Genomic DNA, 18,936 nt, shown 5'->3' with positions numbered 1-18,936 from the left:
ATACACGCAGGCATAGGGGTAAGGGGTAGGTATAGGTGCGGGCATCTCCCTCGTATCCCCAGCATCCACGGGACCCCTGGCATCCCTGGCACCTCCAGCACCCCCAGGCCCCTGGCACCCCTGGTAACACCAGGGGCTGGGCATCCTTGGCACCCCTAGGGACCCCCATACCCAGTGTACCCAGGGTAACCGGGGACCCCGCGGCACCCACGGCCCCCAGTGCCCTGGTACCCCGGTACCCCCGTGCCCCTGCCATCCGCAGAGCCCCTGCCACCGTCTGCCGGGGGACAGGGGGGCAGTGGGCAGCCTTCGCAGGGCTGCCCCCATGCCCCCCGGTGACGGCAGGGCTGTGCCGAGTGCCACAGGACAACGCTCCCCGTTCGGCACCGCGAGGATGGCACGGGCCGGGCTGGGACAACCAGGCACCCAGAGTGCCCTTGTCCCAGCCCTGGGCCCCGGCGGTGGCAGCAATGCTGGTGACTGTGACCGCAGCCAGGCAGGGGACCCCCGGTGCCTGCCGTGGCCGCCCCGGCGGTGTTTGCCTACGTTGTGCCAACAGTCCCGGGGCAGGACCGTGCACGTACCGGCCACGGCCATCCCTTGTGCCGCCCAGCCAGCCACACTGTGACGACCCACGGCAGTGCCGGGGTGTCCCTGCCACGGGGTGTCCCTGCCATGGGGAGCTGCCGGGGCTGGGGCAGGAGCGCAGCACACCCTTTGTTTTGCCACGTTTCCTCAAAGTCGTTCGGCGTAAAACGCCGGCACGGCATGGCTCGGCTCCCTGCCCTTGGCACAGCCACAGAAACGTCAACCCGAAAGTAACAGGTTGTCCCTTTGTTCTCCTCGGAGCTGCCTGTGGAGCTCCCTCCTCCGCCCCTGCCGAGGGAAGGCAGAGAGGTGGCTCGGTGCTCCTCGTCGCCGCCGTGCCCTCCAGCCACCGAGTATTGCCCTGGTCACAGTCCCCTCTGGCCACCGAGCATCCCCTCGGTCATCGTCCACTCCAGCCACCAAGCGTCCCCCCAGCCATGGTCCCCTCTGGCCACCGAGCACCCCCCGGCCGCAGGCTGGGACAGGGTGCAGGACAAGGCGCAGGGACACGCTCCAGCTGGCACAGCCCCGGCCACAGGGCACTCCCGGGGCTGCCTGGCACAGCAGGTGCCGCCGGGTGAGGTGGGCGGCGTGCCGGGGTGTGCCACGCGCCCGCCCCGAACTGGCCGAGCCGGCCCAGCCAGCCCAGGGGGCTCCCCCGCGGGTGCCGATGGCTTCCGCGAGCGGGGCCAGGTGCCATCGCTGGGTGCAGGGCTGGGAGGGGGATGCCCCGCGGCCGGGCACGGCTTCGCAGCGGGCACCATGCAGCCGGGGCTGGAAGCGGCCAGCGGTGCTGCCCCGCGCCAAACCCGTCACCCCGGGGTGGGACAGCGAGGGTCGTGCCGTGGGGAGCTGTAAGTCAGGGGAGCAGCCCGGCGCGCCGAGGGCACCCCCCTGGCACCAGCGCTGCCCTCCTGCCATAGGCAGGGCCTGATCCTGCCCCGCGCTTCCCCAGGACGGGGATTGGGGTGCGCACCAGTGGGGGAAGGTGCAGGATCCGGCCCCGCGGCCATCAGGATGCTGCGCCGATGGGTGCCCCCGGCTCAGCACCCTCCTTCCCTTGCAGGGTGGCCATCCCGCTGTACGACGCCGACACGGGGCTGCTGGTGTTGGCGGGGAAGGTGATGTCCCGTGGCAGCGGGGTGCAGGGGGGTGCATGTGGGGTGCAGGGGGGAGCAGCAGGGTGCATGTGGGTGCAGGGGGGTGTAGGAGGATGCAGTGGGGTGCGGCAGGGTGCAGGGGTTGCAGTGAGGTGCATGTGGGTGCAGTGGGGTACAGGAGGATGCAGAATGGTGCAGGGGGGCGTAGCGAGGTGCAGCAGGGTGCATGTGGGTGCAGCGGGGTGCAGGAGGGTGCAGTGGGGTACAGGAGGATGCAGAATGGTGCAGGGGGGTGTAGTGAGGTGCAGCAGGGTGTGGTGGGGTGCTCCCCACAGCCCTGCTCATGCCCCTGTCCCCTCCGCCTCTCTTCCAGGGAGAAAACCTCCTGTACTGCTTCGAGGTGGCACCCGCGCAGCCGGCGCTCACCCAGGGTAAGCAGGATACGTCCCGCGCCAGGCTGCCGGCAGCCCCAGGGGCCTCGCCCCTGCCCGCGCTGCCTGCCCCACGCCTGCCCTGCCCCACGCCTGCCCTGCCCGTCCCCCAGTGACCCAGTGCCGGACGGAGGGCAGCACGCGGGGCCTGGCCGCTGTGCCGCGCCTGGCCCTGGACGTCATGGCCTGCGAGGTGCTCCGCGTCCTGCAGCTCACCGACACCGCCCTCGTCCCCATCAGCTACCTGGTGCCACGCAAGGTAAGGGGGCGGGGGGGGGCGGCTGTGGGTGGCACTGTGTCACGGGTGCCTGGTGCCATTTCATGGGTGCCACCTCAACGGCACCGGGTGACAAAGGGCAGCCGGGTGCAGGGGGACCCCGGTCCCCAGCCTGGGGGGAGCGGGAGAGGAGGGACGCCTGGGTGCTGATGGTGGGTAATGGAGCAGGAGGGTGGGTGCTGGAGGCTGAAATCTGGGTGCTGATGATGGGTGACGGAGACTGGGTTTGCCGGGTGCTGGATTTGGGAAGCTGGGTGCTGCGTGCAAGATGCTGGGTGCTGGAGAGTGGATCCTGAAAGCTGGGTGCTACCTGCTGGGTGCTGTTGTGCAGTGGGTGCTGGGTGCCAGATCCTGAATGCTGGGTGCTTAAAGCGGCCTAAAGCATTTGAAATTTGGGTGCTGGGTAGCAGAGTCTGGGTGCTGGGGGCAGGATCCTGGGTGCCAGATCCTGAATGCTGGGCGCTTAGAGCTGGAGGCTGGGTGCTGAAACATGGGTGCTGGGTGCTGGGGCTGGGTGCTGGAGGCAGGGTGCTAGAAGCCGTGATGCTGGGAGCCGTTTCGGAGGCTGGCTGCGTTCAGGGGTGCGCGAGGCAGCCCAACGCCAGGCAGCGTCTGACACCTACAGGCTTCGGTGCGCAGCTCGCGGGGACGGGGCTCTGCGGCTGGAGGGGCTTGGGGTGCCTGGGAGTGCCAGGGCGTGCCCCGGGCCAGGCAGTGCCAGCTGGCAGCAGGACGGGGGCCGCAGGGTTTTGGGGACACCCACCTCACCCCATCCCCTCTCCCACAGTCCACCCAGGAATTCCACGAGGATCTGTTCCCCAACTGCGTCGGGACGCTGCCGGCCACCAGCGCCCAGGCCTGGTGGGCAGGGGACAGCCAGCAGGTCAGTGTCACCCGAGGGGATGTCCCCGCCAGTGGCATTGCCCGGGGCTGCCACCGCCCCCTGCCCACCGCTCTGCCCGCTGGCAGGTGGGGAGGGTGAGCCTGCACCCCACGCGGAGATCCACGGCGACCTTCAGCTCCCCCGTCATCGCCTGCACCCAGCTGCAGGCAGCCGACGCCAGCTCCACCGATGCCGACGCCGACCGGAGCGTGAGCACGGGGCGCCGGGGAGCGTGCCAGGGGTGCCAAGGGATCAGGGGGTCCCCGCTGCTCTCGTCCCGCAGGGAAGGGGAGGGCTGGGACACCGGCCCCCCCTGCCCACCTGCTCTCTCTCCCGTAGGACGGCAGCGGCTACTCCTCGCCGTCCTCGCTGGCCTCACCGGGCAGCGCCACCACCTCCCTCTCAGCCAGCACCGGCCCCTCCAGCGGCTTTGCCAGCAGCCCCAGCCAGAAGTCGCTGCAGAGCATTTTGGGTGAGCAGGCGGCGGGGCGGGCTGGGCGTCCCCCGGCTGGGGCCGTGCCAGGGGGGGCACCCAGGGCACTCACCCGTCCCCTGCCTGTGCCAGGGCCCAGCTCCCGCTTCCGGCACACGCAGGGCAGGGTGCTGCACCGCGACACCCACCTCACCAACCTGCGAGGGCTCAGCCTCACCACGCCGGGCGAGTGTGACGGCTTCTGCGCCAACCACCAGCGCGTCGCCCTCCCCCTACTCTCCGCCGGCGGCCAGATCGCCATCCTCGAGGTACCCTCGGCGCAGCGCGGTGGCCAGCACGGCGCCGGTGGGCACAGCGCGGGTGACCCCCTGGTTCTCTCCCCCAGCTCTCCAAGCCGGGCCGTCTCCCCGATGCGGCCATGCCCACCATCCAGAACGGCGTGGCGGTGGCTGACCTCTCCTGGGACCCCTTCGACCCGCGGCGCCTTGCTGTTGGTACGCACACCGTCCCCGGGGGAGGGCACCGCGCTATTCCCCGGCACCAGGCGCGCCAGATCACTGGCTTAACCACTGCCCATCTGTTTCGGTGCCGCAGCGGGTGAAGATGCCAAGATCCGGCTGTGGCGGATCCCCGAGGGAGGGCTGCGGGAGACGCTGCGAGAGCCCGAAGCTGTCCTCCGAGGTGAGGGGCACGCGGGGAGGCACACCGAGCACCCCACGTTGGGGAGAAGCCAGCCCGGCGGTGTCCCCGTCCCGGCGCAGGTGGGGACAGCCAACGCACCACTCACCCTTACCAGGTCACACGGAGAAGATCTACTCCATCCGCTTCCACCCCGTGGCTTCCGATCTCCTGGTCTCCTCCTCCTACGACACAACGGTGCGGATCTGGGAGCTGAGCGCCGGGCGGGAAGTCTCGTGCCTGCAGGGACACACGGATCAGGTAAGGGATGACACGCCTGGGGACACCCGAGGGGCGCGTTTGGCCAGGCAGGGGACACGGCGGGGACACCCCATCCGTTTCCCCAGATCTTCAGCCTGGCCTGGAGCCCTGATGGGAAGCAGCTGGCGACAGTGAGCAAAGACAGCCGGTTACGGCTCTACGAGCCCCGGCGCAGCCCTCAGCCTCAACAGGTACGATCACGGCGGTGGGGACGGGATGGAGAGCTGGGGGTGCGGGCAGGTGCCCGCGGGGGGGGGGTTCCCCCCCCCCCGCGGGCACCTGCCCGCACCCCCAGCTCCCTCTGAGCAGGCAGGGTGACCTGCACTCCCCGCAGGAGGGTCCGGGTCCCGAGGGGGGCCGTGGAGCGCGCCTGGTTTGGGTTTGCGGTGGCGACTACCTCCTGGTGTCCGGCTTCGATAGGTAAAGAGGGGGACACACGCTGGGGCAGGGGTCCCCAAGGGACGTCGTGTGTGTGTGTGTCCCCATTGTCACCTCCCCGCAGCCGCAGCGAGAGGAGGATCCTCCTGTACCGGGCGCAGGCTCTGCCCGAGGGACCCTTGTCTGTCCTCGGCCTCGACGTGGCCCCTTCCACCCTCCTGCCCTTCTACGATGAGGACACCAGTGTTGTCTTCCTCACTGGCAAGGTGAGGGCTTGCACCTCCAAAACACTGGGGGGCTACCCACCTACAGCACCCCAACAGTGCAGAGGGACCCTCCATGCACCCCCCTGCCAGCCCCCACCTCGCTCCATCCCCAGGGTGACACCAGAGTCTTCCTCTACGAGGTGACGCCCGAGCCCCCCTATTTCCTCGAGTGCAACAGCTTCACCTCCAGTGAACCCCACAAGGTAAAAGGGGGGCCCGCCGGGGCTGTGCTGCCTGTCCCTGACCCCCCTGCCTGCGCTGCCAGACCCACAGCAGGCCCCGCTCACGCCTCCGCCCCATCAGGGCTTCGTCTTCCTGCCCAAAACGGCGTGCGAGGTGCGGGAGGTGGAGTTTGCCCGGGCGCTGCGCCTCGGGCAGAGCACCCTCGAGCCGGTGGCTTTCCACGTGCCACGCGTCAAGGTAGGCGGCGGGGACCCAGCTGTGTTTGGGCTGGTGTAGGAGGTGGGGGATCCCCCCCTCAGCGCCCCTTGCTCCCGTAGAAGGAGTATTTCCAGGACGATATCTACCCGCCGACCCGCGTCTGGTGGGAGCCGGCCCTCGGTGGCAGCGCCTGGCTGGCGGGGAAGGACGGGCAGCAGCGCCGCGCCAGCCTGCGGCCGGCTAACATGACACCAGGTGGGTGCAGAGGGACAGGGCGAGGGCTCCGGGCCCACGGGGACGGGCGTGGGGGGCGGTGTGTGCGTGTCAGCCGTGGGGCGAAGCCCTCCTGCCCCATGGCGACGCCACTCTCCCAGTGAGCGAGGCCCCAAAAGAGGCTCCGGCGCGGAAGTTCGTCCCTGCGTCCGTGTACCTGGAGGAGAAGTCTGACGAGCAGAAGAAGGAGGAGGTGGGTGCTGGGGCACCCCGGGCACTACCTTGCCGCTGGGCCCGGGCTGGGGGCGATGCCCCGGGCCCCACGGCTCTGCCCTGCCTCCCTGCAGCTCCTGAGCGCCATGGTGGCCCGGCTGGGCAACCGGGACGACCCGCTGCCCCAGGACTCCTTCGAGGGGGTGGACGAGGACGAGTGGGTAGGTGCGGGGGGGGGGGGGGACGGGACGGACGACCCCCGGGGCCGGTCCCGCCCTGCAGCACCCCTCACCCCGCAGGGCCTCTCGCAGGACTAGGCTGGACCCCGGCACCCCGAGGACCATGCCGGGGACCGCCGCACCCGCCCGGGCCCGGCAGGGAGGACGAAGAAGAGGAGGAGGAGGAAGAAGAGGAAGAAGAAGAGGAGGAGGAGGAGGAGGAGGAGGAGGAGGAGGAGGAGGAGGAGGAGGCGCGGCCGGGCCCGGCCCAGCTGAGGTGGGGGGGCGCGGCAGGGCCGAGGGCCGCGCCCCGCACCGGGCCGGGCAGCGGCGTTGGACCCCATGCCCACCGCGGGCAGGCCCCGCTATTAAAGCCGCTGCACCAGCACCCGTCTCCTCCCGTGATTCCGGGCCGGGGGGGGCGGGGGGGGAGGGGAGGGGAGGCACCGGGGACCGGGCGGGGGGGGGCGCACGGGACCGGCTCGGCGGGCAGGCCGCGACCTGGGCCTCGCCCGCTCTCTGCGCATGCGCGGCGCGGCCCCGCCAGCCAGCGGCGGGCCCTCGGGGGGGGGCGGCGCGGCCGCCAGGGGGCGCTGTACCCGGGGGAAGGGGCGCTCCGTCCCGCGCTGCCGCCGCCTCGGTGACCGACGCGACCTTCGCTCCCTGACCCCGTGACCGCCGGGGGCGGAAGCGGCGGCGGGGACATGGTGAGGAGAGGGGCCGGGCCGGGGGGACGGGGCCCGGGGAGGCGGCGGGGCCGGGCCGGGCCGGGGGGACGGGGCCCGGGGAGGCGGCGGGGCCGGGCCGGGCAGGGCCCGGGGACGGAGGGACAGGGCCCGGGGCCCGGGGAGGCGGAGGACCGGGCCGGGCAGGGCCCGGGGACGGAGGGACGGGGCCCGGGGAGGCGGAGGATGATGCTGAGCAGGGCCCGGGCGGGGGGACGACGGGGCCCGGGGAGGTGCGAGGAAGCTGGTTCTGGGGGGCCGGGGCCGGGGCTGGGCAAGGCCACGGTGTGACAGGAGCCGGGGAGCGGTGGGGCAGGACCCCGGGGGGACAGGGCCGGGGCCGGGCAGGGCTCGGGGAGAGGCGACGGGGGCAAAGGGCCCGGCTGGGGACAGGGCCCCGGGGCGGCTGTGACAGCAGGGTGTCCCCGCAGGCCAAGTACCTGGCGCAGATCATCCTGGTGGGGGCCCAGGTGGTCGGACGGGCCTTCATGCGGGCGCTGCGCCAGGAGTTCGCAGGTAACGAGCCGAGCTGCCGCCACCCCCGGCGTGGGGTGCCACTCCCCGCGCGGAGTGTGCCCACGGTGCTGGGCACCACACGGCATCCCTACCGCTGTCTGGGGCACCCCCATCCCCTTCCCTGGGGCACCCCGCTGCTCCCCGTCCCTCCTCCCCCCCCTCCCCCGGGGCTGTGCCCGGAGGGGACGCTTGCCAGGCTTGTCGCAGGGCGACAGTCAGCACCCGCATCCTGGCGCCGGCCTAAAGCCGTTTCAGCTCGGGCCGGGGCTGCCAGCAGCCCGTCCCAGGCACCAGCCCGACCCCAGCACCGCTGCCAGGCTCTGAGACATCCCGGCAGCCCCAAAGAGCAGAGCGGTATGGTCCCCCAGGCCACGGCAGCCCCCGCCCTGCCCTGCCTGCGGCCTGGCTCGCTGTGGGCGCCGACAGCCAACGAGTGTCCGTCCCCCCCCACCCCACCGGTTCCTGCCACCTCCCCAGCAGCGGGGACCTCATCTGGGTGACCCCCGAGGGCTGGAGGCAGCGTGAGGAGGGCAGAGGGGTGAAAACTGGGATCTGAGCACCTTGGAGCCCACGGGCTTTGCTGCCCAGCCCCTGCCCGAGGCCTGGGGATCCCCGGTGGGGGGGGGCAGCACTGGGGGGACTCACGCCCTCGGTGTCTCCGGGCAGCGAGCCGAGCGGCAGCAGACGCGCGAGGACGCTCAGAGAGGCCCCAGTCCGCCGCCGCCTCCAGGATCATCGGCATCAGCCTCCAGGAAGCTCAGCAGATCCTCAACGTCTCGAACCTCAACCCGGAGGAGATCCAGAAGGTAGGGGCTCCCTCGGAGCTGAGGAGAGACGGTGCCGGCAGGGCCCTGCCCTCCCCGCGGCTGCTGCCTGGCACGGGGGTGACGACTGGGCCCCGGAGGGAGTGTGGGTGCTGTCCCCGGGCCCAGTCGATCCCAGTTTGAGGTTTCCCTGCCCCAGCTGGAGGAGCGTGCCGGCGGCTCGTGGGCATTAGCAGCCTGCCGGGCTCGGCCCCTGCGTTTGCCGCTCGGGGAAGGGGACTTGGGCTCCCCGGAGGTGCCCCCGCTGCGGGGGGTCGAGCAGAGCCAGCCGTGTCCCCAAGATCGCACTCGTCACCTCCAGCACCGCCACGGGGAGCGGGAGGCCGGCGGGGGGTCGGGGCCGGGGAGGGCGGAGATGAATCTGACGGGGAACTTCTCTTCGGCAGAACTACGACCACTTGTTCAAGGTGAACGACAAGTCGGTGGGAGGCTCCTTCTACCTGCAGTCCAAGGTGAGCAAAGGGAGGAGAGGAGGGGGGCCGCGCTGGCCCCCAGCCCTGGCCCTCGGCACCTTCCCCTGCCTGGGATTCGGGAGAGAGCAGAGCCTGAGCGTCGCCGTGGATGAGGCAGGGAGGGGAGGGGGCGGCGGCAGCGGCCTGTCACCCTGTCAGCCCGTCCCCGTGTCCCGCAGGTGGTGAGAGCCAAGGAGCGGCTAGACGAGGAGCTCCGCATCCAGGCCAAGGACGAGAAGGAGAAGGGGTGGAAAGCCGAGACGTGACTCCTGCCGCCCCCACGCCCCGTGTCCCTCACCCTTAACTTATAGGTAGCCAATAAATACCGTGTCCTGGCCTGGCCTGGCTGCTCTGCGCCCGGGGGGAGGGAGAGGAGACTTGCCCACCTCTGCCCGCTGCCCCGGAGGGGATCGGCCCCTGCCAGGGGCTGGGTTTTGACCTGGGGAGGAGGAGGAGGAGGAGGAGGAGGAGGAGGAGGAGGAGGAGGAGGAGGAGGAGGAGGGAGGCGGCTGGGGAAGAAGGGGTGTTCCCCGGGGCACCCGAGGGCTGCCAGGGCTCAAATGGCACCCAGGGAAGGGAGGCTGCGGGAGCTATTTTCGTGGTGTGACCGGATGCTCTTGGCCTGAGCGCACGGATACCTCTGGCTCCGTACCACGGGAACGCCGTTACCTTTTTCCCACTGCGGGCGGGCAGCCGGGACAGCTGCTGGGTCGGGGCGAGGGGCTGGGGGACGCCGCCGCACTGAGCTGTCCCCCGCCACGGCTCATCCCGCAGACCCTGGCAGGGCTTCACCGGCAGCGGGGTTGCCCCAGCCAGCCGTGTGTCCCCCCCACCCCGAGATCACGCCTGTCACCTCCAGCACCCCTCTGTCCCTTGGCTTTGTCCCCACCTCGGGCTCATCGTGGCCCTCGCCGCCATCGCGGACTGAAACAGGAACTTACTTCAACTTCACTTTATTGTTTTCTTAATAAACTTCCTCTCCCCTGGAGGAATATAGTGTTATAGTCGTTAGCTTATCTCTTAACTTCTGCAGTCCTTAAACGCTATGCTAACAGCGATGGAGCCCAACAGGAGGAAAATAAAAACAACCCAGAAACTACGATAGAAAGGCACTTCGAGACCGTTAAAATACTGATGTCCTGGAATGTGCAACAACGAACCGACGAAGGAGCGAGGAGACGTACACCGGCCGGGGCGGCCTTGGTCGATGGCCCGCGGCCATGCTGGGGCTGTGGCAGCGCCGGGCGGCCGCCGCGCCCCGGCCCCAGGAGGGTGAGGGCGGGGAGACCGGCTCCCCGCGGGGCGCGCGTGGCCGGGGGCTCCTTCCGGTGGGGAGGGGGCAGGATTGGGGGGGACACCCCCACCCACACACACCCCCACACACACCCCAGTTCGGAGAAGGCCACGGGTGGGGGTCCTGCCCGGCAGCGGGAGGCACGTGGGGCCCCCTGCGTGTGCCAGGGGAAGGCTCCGGGCTCCGCTCGCGCGGAGGGCCGGGCACGCTGCCCGCTCCCGGCACTGCAGCAGCGTCCTGCCCGCCCCGACGCTGCCCCGTGGCCCCGGGTGTGGGGGGGGGGGGCTCACCGGGGAACCTCGCTGTGGGGACCAGGGGGGCGGGCGGGCAGCCGGCGCGTCCCGAGGAGCGGGTGTCCCGCCAGCCGGTGCCAAGGTTCCGTCGGCAGCAGCCCTGCCGGCGCCTGGAGTCCTGCCCGCGCTGCCTGCTGCCTGCATGCGCTTGCGGTACATGGTTAGGTATGAACGTAGCTAAACAGGGTGGCTCTGCCCCGGCGCGGAGCCGGCGCGGCGAGCGGCACATGCAGCCGTGTGCCTTGTCACGGGGAAGGCCGGGGAGGTGGCGGGGGACGAGGGCGGCCGCCGAGCGGGAGGGATGTGGGCAGGCGCCGGGCCGGCGTGCGCCCAGCCAGCTGGGCCTGGCACGGCAGGGACCGCGCCGAGGTGTCGCGGCCGCGGCACCGCCCGCAGCCGTGCCAGCCAGGTGGGGTCAGACGGCACGGCCGGGCGCAGCTCGGGGCTGCGGGAGTGGTCGGTCCCCAAGCTGTCACCCCACTGTCCCCACGGCAGGAGGCCGGGGGCTGCGGCCCCCCCACACCAACACCGGCAGTGCCGAGGCCTCGGGCAGGGAGACGCCGAGTCGGCGGCAGCAGATGAGCCCAACTGGGGCCCCGTCAGAGCAGGGGGCTGGTCGAGAAATAAATAGCGGCGTCTCCAGCTGCCCAGGCCGGGGGGGGGACGGACACCCCCCATACCCCCAGGGCTGCCCCCGGCACGGGGTCGCGGCTGGCTCCCGCCGCCGAGGGATTATTGCTTTTCTCAGAAGAGTCCGTTCTTCTTTCGTGATGGTTAAAAGCGCGAGCGAGGCCCCGCTGGGGGTGGGGGGGGCTGCGGGGTGGGGGGGTGTGGGGGGACGCGGAGCAGGGGGCGATACCCCCCCCCATCCCCGGGGAGCGGGATCTGCCCGCCGGGCCAGCAGCCGGCCCCGGGCATCGTCGGGCCCCTCAATTCACGGCGGCGGGTTTGAGCAGCAGGGAGCCGGGGGGGATGAGCACCCAGCCGGGCGGCAGCGCCTCGGGGCTGCCCCCCGAGCTGACGCCGGCCGAGAGGTCGAGCACGGCCCCCGGCAGCAGCGCCAAGCTCTCAGGGGGGGCCCGCGGCCGCCCCAGCTCCGTCCTTTCGCACCTCTCCTTCCGGCTCTCCGGCCCCTTGCCCGCCTTGGGTGGCCGCCCCTCGGCCCCGCTGCCCTTCTCCCCCTCGGCCTTGGCCCCGCCGGCCAGCAGCGACATGACGGGCAGCCCCAGCCCCGCCGTGAAGGGCGAGGGCAGCAGCGGGCTCTTGGCCAAGTTCAAGGGACCGCCGTTGAGGGGCAGGACGGGGCCCGGCAGGGCAGGCAGGGCGCCGGCAGCCCCGCAGCCCAAGGCGCTGAGGTCGAGCGGTGCCGGCGCCAAAGGGATGGGCAACGCCGGCAGCCCCGGGGGAGCGAAGAGGGCGGCGGGGTTAGGGATCACGAGCTGCGCCCCGTTAACGTAGGGCACCTCCGCCAAACCCAGGGGCGTTTTGGGAGGCGGGTGGACCTTGAGCATCTCCGGGTGCTCGGGGGAGACGAAATGGCCGTGGGCTTTGATGTGCTTGCGGAGGGAGCTGGGGTCGGTGTAGCGCTTGTGGCAGCCCGGCATCTTGCAGGAGTAGGGCTTCTCCACGTAGTGGGTGCGGGTGTGCTTGAAGCGGTCGCTGGAGTTGGAGTAACGCTTGTTGCAGCCTTCGTAGGGGCAGATGTAGGGCTTCTCGCCTGCGGGATGGCACAGCGCCGGGTCTGCCGGGGGCACGGCCAGCCCTGCCGGGTCCCCTGTGTGTCCGTGTGTCGTCCGTCCCCACCCCCCCCCCCCAAGAGCCTCCCCGCTCCCCCGGGCGAGCGCGGTGGCCGGCGCTGACCTGTGTGCGAGCGGTTGTGGATTTTCAGGTTCTCCAGGCGGGAGAAGCTCTTGTTGCAGGTGGGGCAGCGATGCGGCTTCTCGTTGGTGTGCGTCCGGATGTGGATCAGCATCTTGTACCTGCCAGGGGCGGGGGGTACGTCACGGGGGACGGCCCCAGCCCCCAGGGCGTCTTCTTGTCCCCGCGCCCTGGCTATGGGGTGGGGGGACAGGGACATCCAGCCCCCCAGGACCTCGCACCCGAGGGCTGGATGGATGGAGACCCCCTGCGCAGCCCCCAGTGCTGGGCTCCTGTCTCCCCACAGCGACTCAGAGCAGCCCCCCCAGAGCTCCCCCCCCCCCCCCAACAGTGCCCGGAGCCCCCCCCCGCCCACCTGGCGTTGAAGCCCCTGCCGTGGCGGGCGCAGCCCTCCCAGTGGCAGCAGTACCCCGCGTCTTTCTCGGGCTTGACGTGGAAGTCGTTGACGTGGTCCACCAGGTCTTGCAGGAGGTCAAAGAACTGGTTGCACTGCGGACAGGGGGCTGGGGGTGAGGGGGCCTGGTGGGGTGCGGGACCCCCACCGGGGCCAGCCCCTGCCCCTCGCCCCCCCCCCCCCCCCCCAGCTCCTACCCGTACCCCGTATGCAGCAGCACCAGCATCTGGGGAGATGGAAATGGCCCTTTGCGCTACACCCCCCCAGCCCTGTATCACCCCCCCCCCCCCAGCATCCCTGCATGGCCCCCAGCTCCCCATCAACCCCCCTCCAGCCCCACATTGCCCCCCGCAAGCCCCATAGAGCTCTGCCATGGCCTTCCAGCCCCACAGCCCCTCCCCAGCCCCAAAATGCCCCTGTGTGGCCCCCCCCACTCTCCCCCCCCCCAATCCTCCCCCCCCATCCTCGCAATGCCCCTGCGTGGTCTCCTGGCCCTTTATCACCACCCCCAGCCCCATAAAGCATCTGCACAACCCCCCCAGCCCCATATCAAGCCCCCAGCCCCACTACATGGCCCCCAGCTCCCCATCACCGCCCCCCCCAGCCCTCAGCTGTCCCCACTTGCCCCCCCAGTCCCGTATCCCCCCCCCGCAAGCCCCACAGAGCTCTGCCATGGCCTTCCAGCCCCACATCCCCTCCCCAGCCCCAAAATGCCCCTGCGTGGCCCCCCCCACTCTCACCCCCCCCCCCCCCCCCATCCTCGCAATGCCCCTGTGCGGCCTCCCAGCCCCCTATCACCACCCCCAGCCCCAGAAAGCATCTGCATGGACCCCCCCCCAGCCCCATAACCCCTCCCTCTCACCCCACAGCCCCCTAACCCCCCACCCACCACCCCACGGCCCCCACAGCCCCCCGTCGCCCCCCCATCCCTCCCTGCTGACCTTGGACCAGCGGCAGACGAGCTGCTTGGGCAGGGGCAGCTCGGGGGGGAGGCGCTTCTCCTTGCTGGGGGGCAGGAAGGCGGCGGGGGGCAGGTGCAGGGCCCCCCCCGCCCCCAGCGGCAGGAAGAACTGGAAGGAGCTGGGGAGGCCGTCGATGTAGCGCAGGGACTGGAAATCCTGGAGCAGAGCCCAGGGGGTGGGTGGAGGACGCAGCCGAGCCGGATGGAGACCCCCCCAGAGACCCCCACTGCCCCCCAGAGACCACCCCCCCCCCCCAACCCCCCCAGGGGCCACCCCGGGGATGCCACTGGGATCAGGGGGGCACGGGCGGGCCGAGCAGGACGTCGACCCCGGGGTGTGTGTACACACTGCAGAGGGGCTGTGTCACCGGCAGCACCGGGCACGCCGCCGAGGTCGGGAGCACCGTCCCGGGCACAGTCCCTACCGCTGAGGACACCTCGGGGGGGGGGGGGAGCATGACACAGCTGTACTTACGTGGGGGGTGAGGGGGCCGGGCAGGTCCCCGCCGCCCTGGCGCTCGGGGGAGAGCGAGGCGCTGCCGACCGGAGACTCCCCGCCGGAGCGGGGCGAGAGGCTGAGATCCACCACCGGCATGGCGGGGAAGTGCCCATCCCGCGGCTCCACCAGCCTGGAGTGTGCCAGGAGGCCGGGGGATGGCGAAGCCGGCACAACACGGCGACCCCCCTGGTTCCCCCCTCGGCCATCCCCGGCCGGCGGGGCGTCCGGGCGCTGGGGACCGCGGGGTCGGGGGCCAGGGGGAGCCCGCTTCTCCCGGGCGGCTCGCAGCTTGGAGATGCTCAGCTTGAGGTCCAACGGCTCCTCCAGCGAATGCATGGTGCCGGGGTGGGCGCTGCGGGGGACACGCGGGGGTCACTGTGGGGATGGGGGGCACCGGTGCCACCCGAACCATCGCCCCAGCCCGGCCCATCGTCGATGCTCGTCTCTGCTCTGGGCCGGAGGCCAAGCGGGTGCTGGCGGCCGCAGTGCTGGCACGGGGACTGTGCCGTCCCTTCCGGCCACCCCGCCGCGGCCCCCTCCCGCGGCGGGCAAAGGGCAGGGCATGGCACCGAGGGCCCCCCACCGGCCCCCACGGCCGCTCGGTGTCCCCAGCATGTCCTTTCCGTGTCACCAAACCCCGGGGCCAGCACAGCCCCTTGGCCGATTACCAAACCTTGCCGGGGATTGCCAAATCCCCCGGGCACCCGCAGCCCTGGAGCTGCGGTGTCCCTGTTCTGCCCCCCGCCATCCGTCGGTCCGTCCATCCCCGCAGGCCTGCCCCAGCGAGGCCTTTCCCAGCGGCAGAAGAGGGCGGTGGCGGCCACCAGCCCGGCGGTGACCCGGGCGGCCGAGCCCGCTGGCCCCAGCCCTGGAGGCGGCAGAGCTTCCTCCCCCGCCGGGGCCCCTTCCCCGCCGGCCAACGCCGCTGCCTGTCGGGGCCGGGCAGGGGCTGCCTGCCGCACAGCACGGCGTGGCACAGCACGGCCTGGCGTGGCATGGCACAGCGTGGCTTGGCGCAACACGGCACGGCACAACGCAGTATGGCATGGCACAGCACGGTACAGCACGGTACAGCAGAGCTGCTGCCTGCGAGCAACCCCCCCTGCTTCCCAGGACACGGTGGGGGACCCCGACCCCCCCCCACGCCACCGTCTCCAGGGTGACAGCTCCGCAGTGCCAGGCCACCCCGCGTCCCCACCCCTGTCACCCCCCCCCCAAAACTGCCACCCCCATAGCTCGGCCGCCACACATCTGGCAGGCGGCTGAGAACGGGCAGCTCAGTGCAGGAGTGAGCGCCCGAGCCCGACCCGTGGCAGCGCCGATCCGGTCCCCTGGCTGTGCCCCCCCCCCCCCGCCCCGGCCACCCGCATCGCCCGGGGCAGGGTGGGGGCGGCCGAGGGGCCGTGTCGGGGGGCACGGCGCACCCAGCACACGTGGCAGCGGGGGCCCCCCCCCATCCCCACCCCACCCCGCCCCGGGGGGCCCGGCCCCCGCCCTGCCCCGCCGGCGGGGCCCCCCTGCGCTGGCGGGGGTCCAGCCCGGCTCAGACGCTGAGGAATGCGGAGGAGCCGCGGGGGGCATGGGGCCCGGTCGGCGGGGCGGGGGACCCCCCGCCTGCACCCCCCCACAGCAGTGGTGCCCCCATCCTGGCCGTGGGGCCAGCCCCATGGGGGGTCCCTGTCCCAAGCTCCCATGGCGGGAGGAGCTGCCCTGTAGCGGGCTTCCCTGCCCCGCGGGGGGGACATCGCCCTGAGCCCCCTGTGGCCATGGGGCCTCCCTGCCCCATAGCAGGGTCCCTCATCTCCAATGGGGGGGTCCCTGCCTGAGCCTCCACCTCCTCCCATAGCTGTGGGGCCTGCCCCATAGCAGGGTCCCATCCCTTGTGGCAGAGCCACCCTCCTGAGCCCCCACAGCCATGGGGCCTGCCCCACAGCAGGGTCCCTGCCCTCCAGGGGGTCCTCACCCTGCGCCCCACAGCAGGGCCTGCCCCGTAGGGGGTCCCCGCCCCAAGCCCCCCATGGTTCTCGGCCTCCAGCCACCCCCCATGTGCCCCACAGCCTGGTGGCACAGCTCGAGGACAGACGGACGGACGGGGGGGGCAGGACCCCACAGCTGGGATGTCGGAGCGGGACCCCCAGCCAAGGAAGCGGGACAGGGCCCCGGCAGCCCCCCAGACCCTCCAGAGATGGGGGTCCCGCAGGGGGGCCGGGCGAGGCGTTGGGGCTGGTCCCACCGTGGTGGCCGTGTCCCCACGTCCCCAGAGGACGGAGTTGCGGGGGGGGGGCGGGGGGAGGGTGTCCCGGGGCGGGCGGTGCCGGGCGGAGGGGGGGGGGCCCACGGCCGACCCCGGGTGGGGCGGCGGGTGGGAAAGGGGCCTCCAGCCGCTGACGCCACGGCTCCCAGCGCGGCCGCGGGCGGGCAGCTGCCAAACCACGCGGCCCCGCCGGCGCTCCTGGGAACCGGCCCCACTCGGGGCCGGGGCGCCGCGGGGGCCCCGCCGGGATGGGGACGGGGACCGGGACCAGCCCCGCGGTGGCTTGGCCGGCCGCCCCAGCACCTGCGGCCCCCGCGCGAGGCCCCTGCCTGCTCCTGCCTGCTCTCCCCCCCCCCCCCCAGGCCTCTCCTGCCCGCGCCAGGCGCTGCCAGCCCGGCCCCAGCCCAGCTTCCCCTCCGGCCGCCCAGCGAGCCCCCCCCCGCCATGCCAGTTCAAACCAGTCCGGCGCGGCGCTGGGCCCAGGGGCTTCCCGGTCCGGGCGGGGGCCGCTGGGACAGAAACCGGGGCACGGGGGGAAGCCCCCCCCCCCACACGCCCCCCCACCCAGCTCCACCGGCCGGGCTGGGGTTCCCCTGGGGGCCACCAGGCCCCCCACGGCTGCCCGGCCAGCCGGCACGGCTGGGGGACCCGGGGTGACCCCGGTGCAGCCGGCGGGGTGCCAGGTCTCTTGGGCCACCCCGCTGCTGGCATGGCCGGGGTGTCGTCGTCGTCGTCGTCCCGGCCCCAGCTGCAGCACAAAACCCGCCAGGAATAGCGGGGGGGGGGGGGCACAGGGCAGAGACTTGCCGGCGGCACGGTGGGCTCGGGGATGGCGGCGGCGAGGGATGCCAGCACCGGGCCTGAGAGGGGACGGTGACCCCCGGGCTTGGCGAGCTGGGAGCAGTGCCAGCGCTGAGGGCAGGCAGGGCTCAGGCCCCCCCCCCCCACCACCACCACAGTGGCGGCACGGCTCTGCCGGCACTTGGCAGGGCTGGCAGCGGCAGGCTGGCACCGCCGCAAAGGTTGGGCAGGCCCGGAAGCCCCCCATGCTGGGGCGGCGTGTGTGGGTTTGCAGGATCTGGCCCTGCTGCCTGGGTCTGCACCGCCGCCACTGCCCGGGTCACCATCCCCACAGCCGCTGACAGGACACGGCCACCGTGGGACCCACCGCCCCATCTCGTCCCACTGCGGGTGGCGCTGGCACTGCCGCTCCTCACCGGAGCCCAGTGGTGCCCGCCGGGGCTGGGGGGCCACGTCCTGCTGGTGGCTCCAGCTTGTCACCATCCCCATGGCACCCACTGCCCCGCACCACCCGGGCTGACGGCCGTCCCCAAAGGCGTCCCCAGAAGCGGCCATGGTTCTGCCCCCTGGTCCCCGAGCCGAGGCCGGTTCCATGGTCCCCCCCTTCCCAGGCGCATGGCGACCACGGGGACCCTGGTGGGGGGCCAAGACCAGCCCACTCCCCGGGGAGCAGCCCCACGGCAGTGCCACCAGCGTCACGCACCCTGCCACCTCCACGCGGGAACACGGCCGGACCGCACGGGGACGGGAGCAAGGCTGGTCCCCAACCGCCCAGCGGATCAGACCCTCAGGCTTGGCAGCCGCACGGGCCTGGGTTGGGGGGACATGGGGACACCGGGCTGGGGGGGATGTGGTCACAGCAGGGTGACACAAAGGCAAGGGGAGGTGGCCACTTGCAGAAGGGTTTCTCCACTCAGGGCAGGGGACAAGCCCCTGCAGCAGTGCTCGGGGACATTGGGGACAATTTGTGGCAGCCCTTGGCCCCTGCTGCTGGTGCCTCAGGGAGGGGGTCACCCCAGATGGGCCCCCCAAAACCCCCCGTGCCGGCACAGCCTGGGCTCGGCCACCCCACACCTCGGCACCATGAGGCCGTGGGACCAGCGGCCCCCGGTCATGGGGACTGGGGGTGACCGGTGGCTGACGGGCAGTGGCACCGCCAGCGTGGGGCCAGGACGGGGCTGCCCTATGGCCCCCGGCCAAAGCCACCCCTTCGCCCTCCCGAAACAGTGGAGACACTGGTGGGTCCCCGGGGGGTGGCCCGTGGCCAGGCAGAGGCACGGAGCACGTCCCCCGCCGCACCGCAGCCCCCGCCCCGCGGCCAAGGTCAGAGACCCGCCCCGGGTGCGGGGGGACAGCGGGTGACGGCCACCCCCCCGGCACCCGGTGGGCAGTGGGGCTCCCCCCTCTGCACACCCCCACCACCCACCCTGTGCGTCCCCGGGGAGCCCCGCGCTCCTGCCGCCTCCCCCTCACCCCCCCTCCAGTGCCCGGGGCTGCAGCGAGGCCACGTCCGCCCCCCCCCCCCAACCCACCCCCACGGCGGGGGGGGGAGCTGCAGGTGCCCGGCCTGGGACCCCCCCGCAGCCCCGCACCCCCCCGGGGCAGGGTCCCGGCGCTCCCCCCGGGGCTGTGAAGCGGCTTCCCGGGAGGGTGTCCCCCCCCCCCGGTGGTGGTGGCGGTGGCGGGCGGGCGGCAGCATCCTCCTCCTCCTCCTCCTCCTCCTCC

General features: G+C 72.6%; 3 protein-coding genes across 3 annotated transcripts in view; 2 read left to right on the top strand and 1 right to left on the bottom strand.

The window, feature by feature from the left end:
- CORO7 (coronin 7) overlaps positions 1-6,503 on the top strand; it is a 39,934-nt gene extending 33,431 nt beyond the window's left edge. The window contains exons 10-28 of the mRNA XM_076350593.1: positions 1,655-1,709; positions 2,062-2,119; positions 2,233-2,378; positions 3,184-3,279; positions 3,366-3,488; positions 3,619-3,751; positions 3,845-4,020; positions 4,098-4,206; positions 4,307-4,393; positions 4,509-4,651; positions 4,738-4,842; positions 4,986-5,071; positions 5,154-5,295; positions 5,409-5,498; positions 5,599-5,715; positions 5,796-5,931; positions 6,051-6,142; positions 6,237-6,323; positions 6,414-6,503. Of these exons, the coding sequence (XP_076206708.1) occupies positions 1,655-1,709; positions 2,062-2,119; positions 2,233-2,378; positions 3,184-3,279; positions 3,366-3,488; positions 3,619-3,751; positions 3,845-4,020; positions 4,098-4,206; positions 4,307-4,393; positions 4,509-4,651; positions 4,738-4,842; positions 4,986-5,071; positions 5,154-5,295; positions 5,409-5,498; positions 5,599-5,715; positions 5,796-5,931; positions 6,051-6,142; positions 6,237-6,323; positions 6,414-6,419 (1,987 nt within the window). The 3' untranslated portion in view covers positions 6,420-6,503. The remainder of the gene's footprint in view (positions 1-1,654; positions 1,710-2,061; positions 2,120-2,232; positions 2,379-3,183; positions 3,280-3,365; positions 3,489-3,618; positions 3,752-3,844; positions 4,021-4,097; positions 4,207-4,306; positions 4,394-4,508; positions 4,652-4,737; positions 4,843-4,985; positions 5,072-5,153; positions 5,296-5,408; positions 5,499-5,598; positions 5,716-5,795; positions 5,932-6,050; positions 6,143-6,236; positions 6,324-6,413) is intronic.
- A 457-nt stretch (positions 6,504-6,960) lies between these two features.
- PAM16 (presequence translocase associated motor 16) lies at positions 6,961-9,174 on the top strand. Its single transcript, XM_076350617.1, has 5 exons — positions 6,961-7,027; positions 7,477-7,561; positions 8,228-8,367; positions 8,772-8,837; positions 9,017-9,174. Exons 1-5 carry the CDS (start codon positions 7,025-7,027, stop codon positions 9,101-9,103), a joined length of 381 nt encoding a protein of 126 aa, XP_076206732.1. The 5' UTR covers positions 6,961-7,024; the 3' UTR covers positions 9,104-9,174.
- Positions 9,175-11,269: 2,095 nt separating this feature from the next.
- On the bottom strand, positions 11,270-14,514 carry GLIS2 (GLIS family zinc finger 2; the record flags this gene model as incomplete). Its single annotated transcript, XM_076350605.1, is given in 5 exon segments — positions 11,270-12,141; positions 12,285-12,403; positions 12,658-12,791; positions 13,638-13,814; positions 14,133-14,514. Coding segments are annotated over 5 exon segments (1,578 nt in total). The 3' UTR covers positions 11,270-11,353.
- Positions 14,515-18,936: the final 4,422 nt, after the last annotated feature.

This window comes from Aptenodytes patagonicus, chromosome 13, assembly GCF_965638725.1.
Source record: "Aptenodytes patagonicus chromosome 13, bAptPat1.pri.cur, whole genome shotgun sequence".
NCBI lineage: Eukaryota > Metazoa > Chordata > Aves > Sphenisciformes > Spheniscidae > Aptenodytes > Aptenodytes patagonicus.
The sequence above is the reverse complement of the archived record's forward strand: the minus strand, read 5'-3'. Positions and strand labels throughout refer to the sequence as shown.

Excerpts from the sequence above, each read along its gene's own strand:
- PAM16 (XM_076350617.1), top strand. Across the intron at positions 8,368-8,771 it reads ACCCGGAGGAGATCCAGAAG|AACTACGACCACTTGTTCAA; the intron begins GTAGGGGCTCCC and ends TCTCTTCGGCAG. Across the intron at positions 8,838-9,016 it reads CCTTCTACCTGCAGTCCAAG|GTGGTGAGAGCCAAGGAGCG; the intron begins GTGAGCAAAGGG and ends CGTGTCCCGCAG.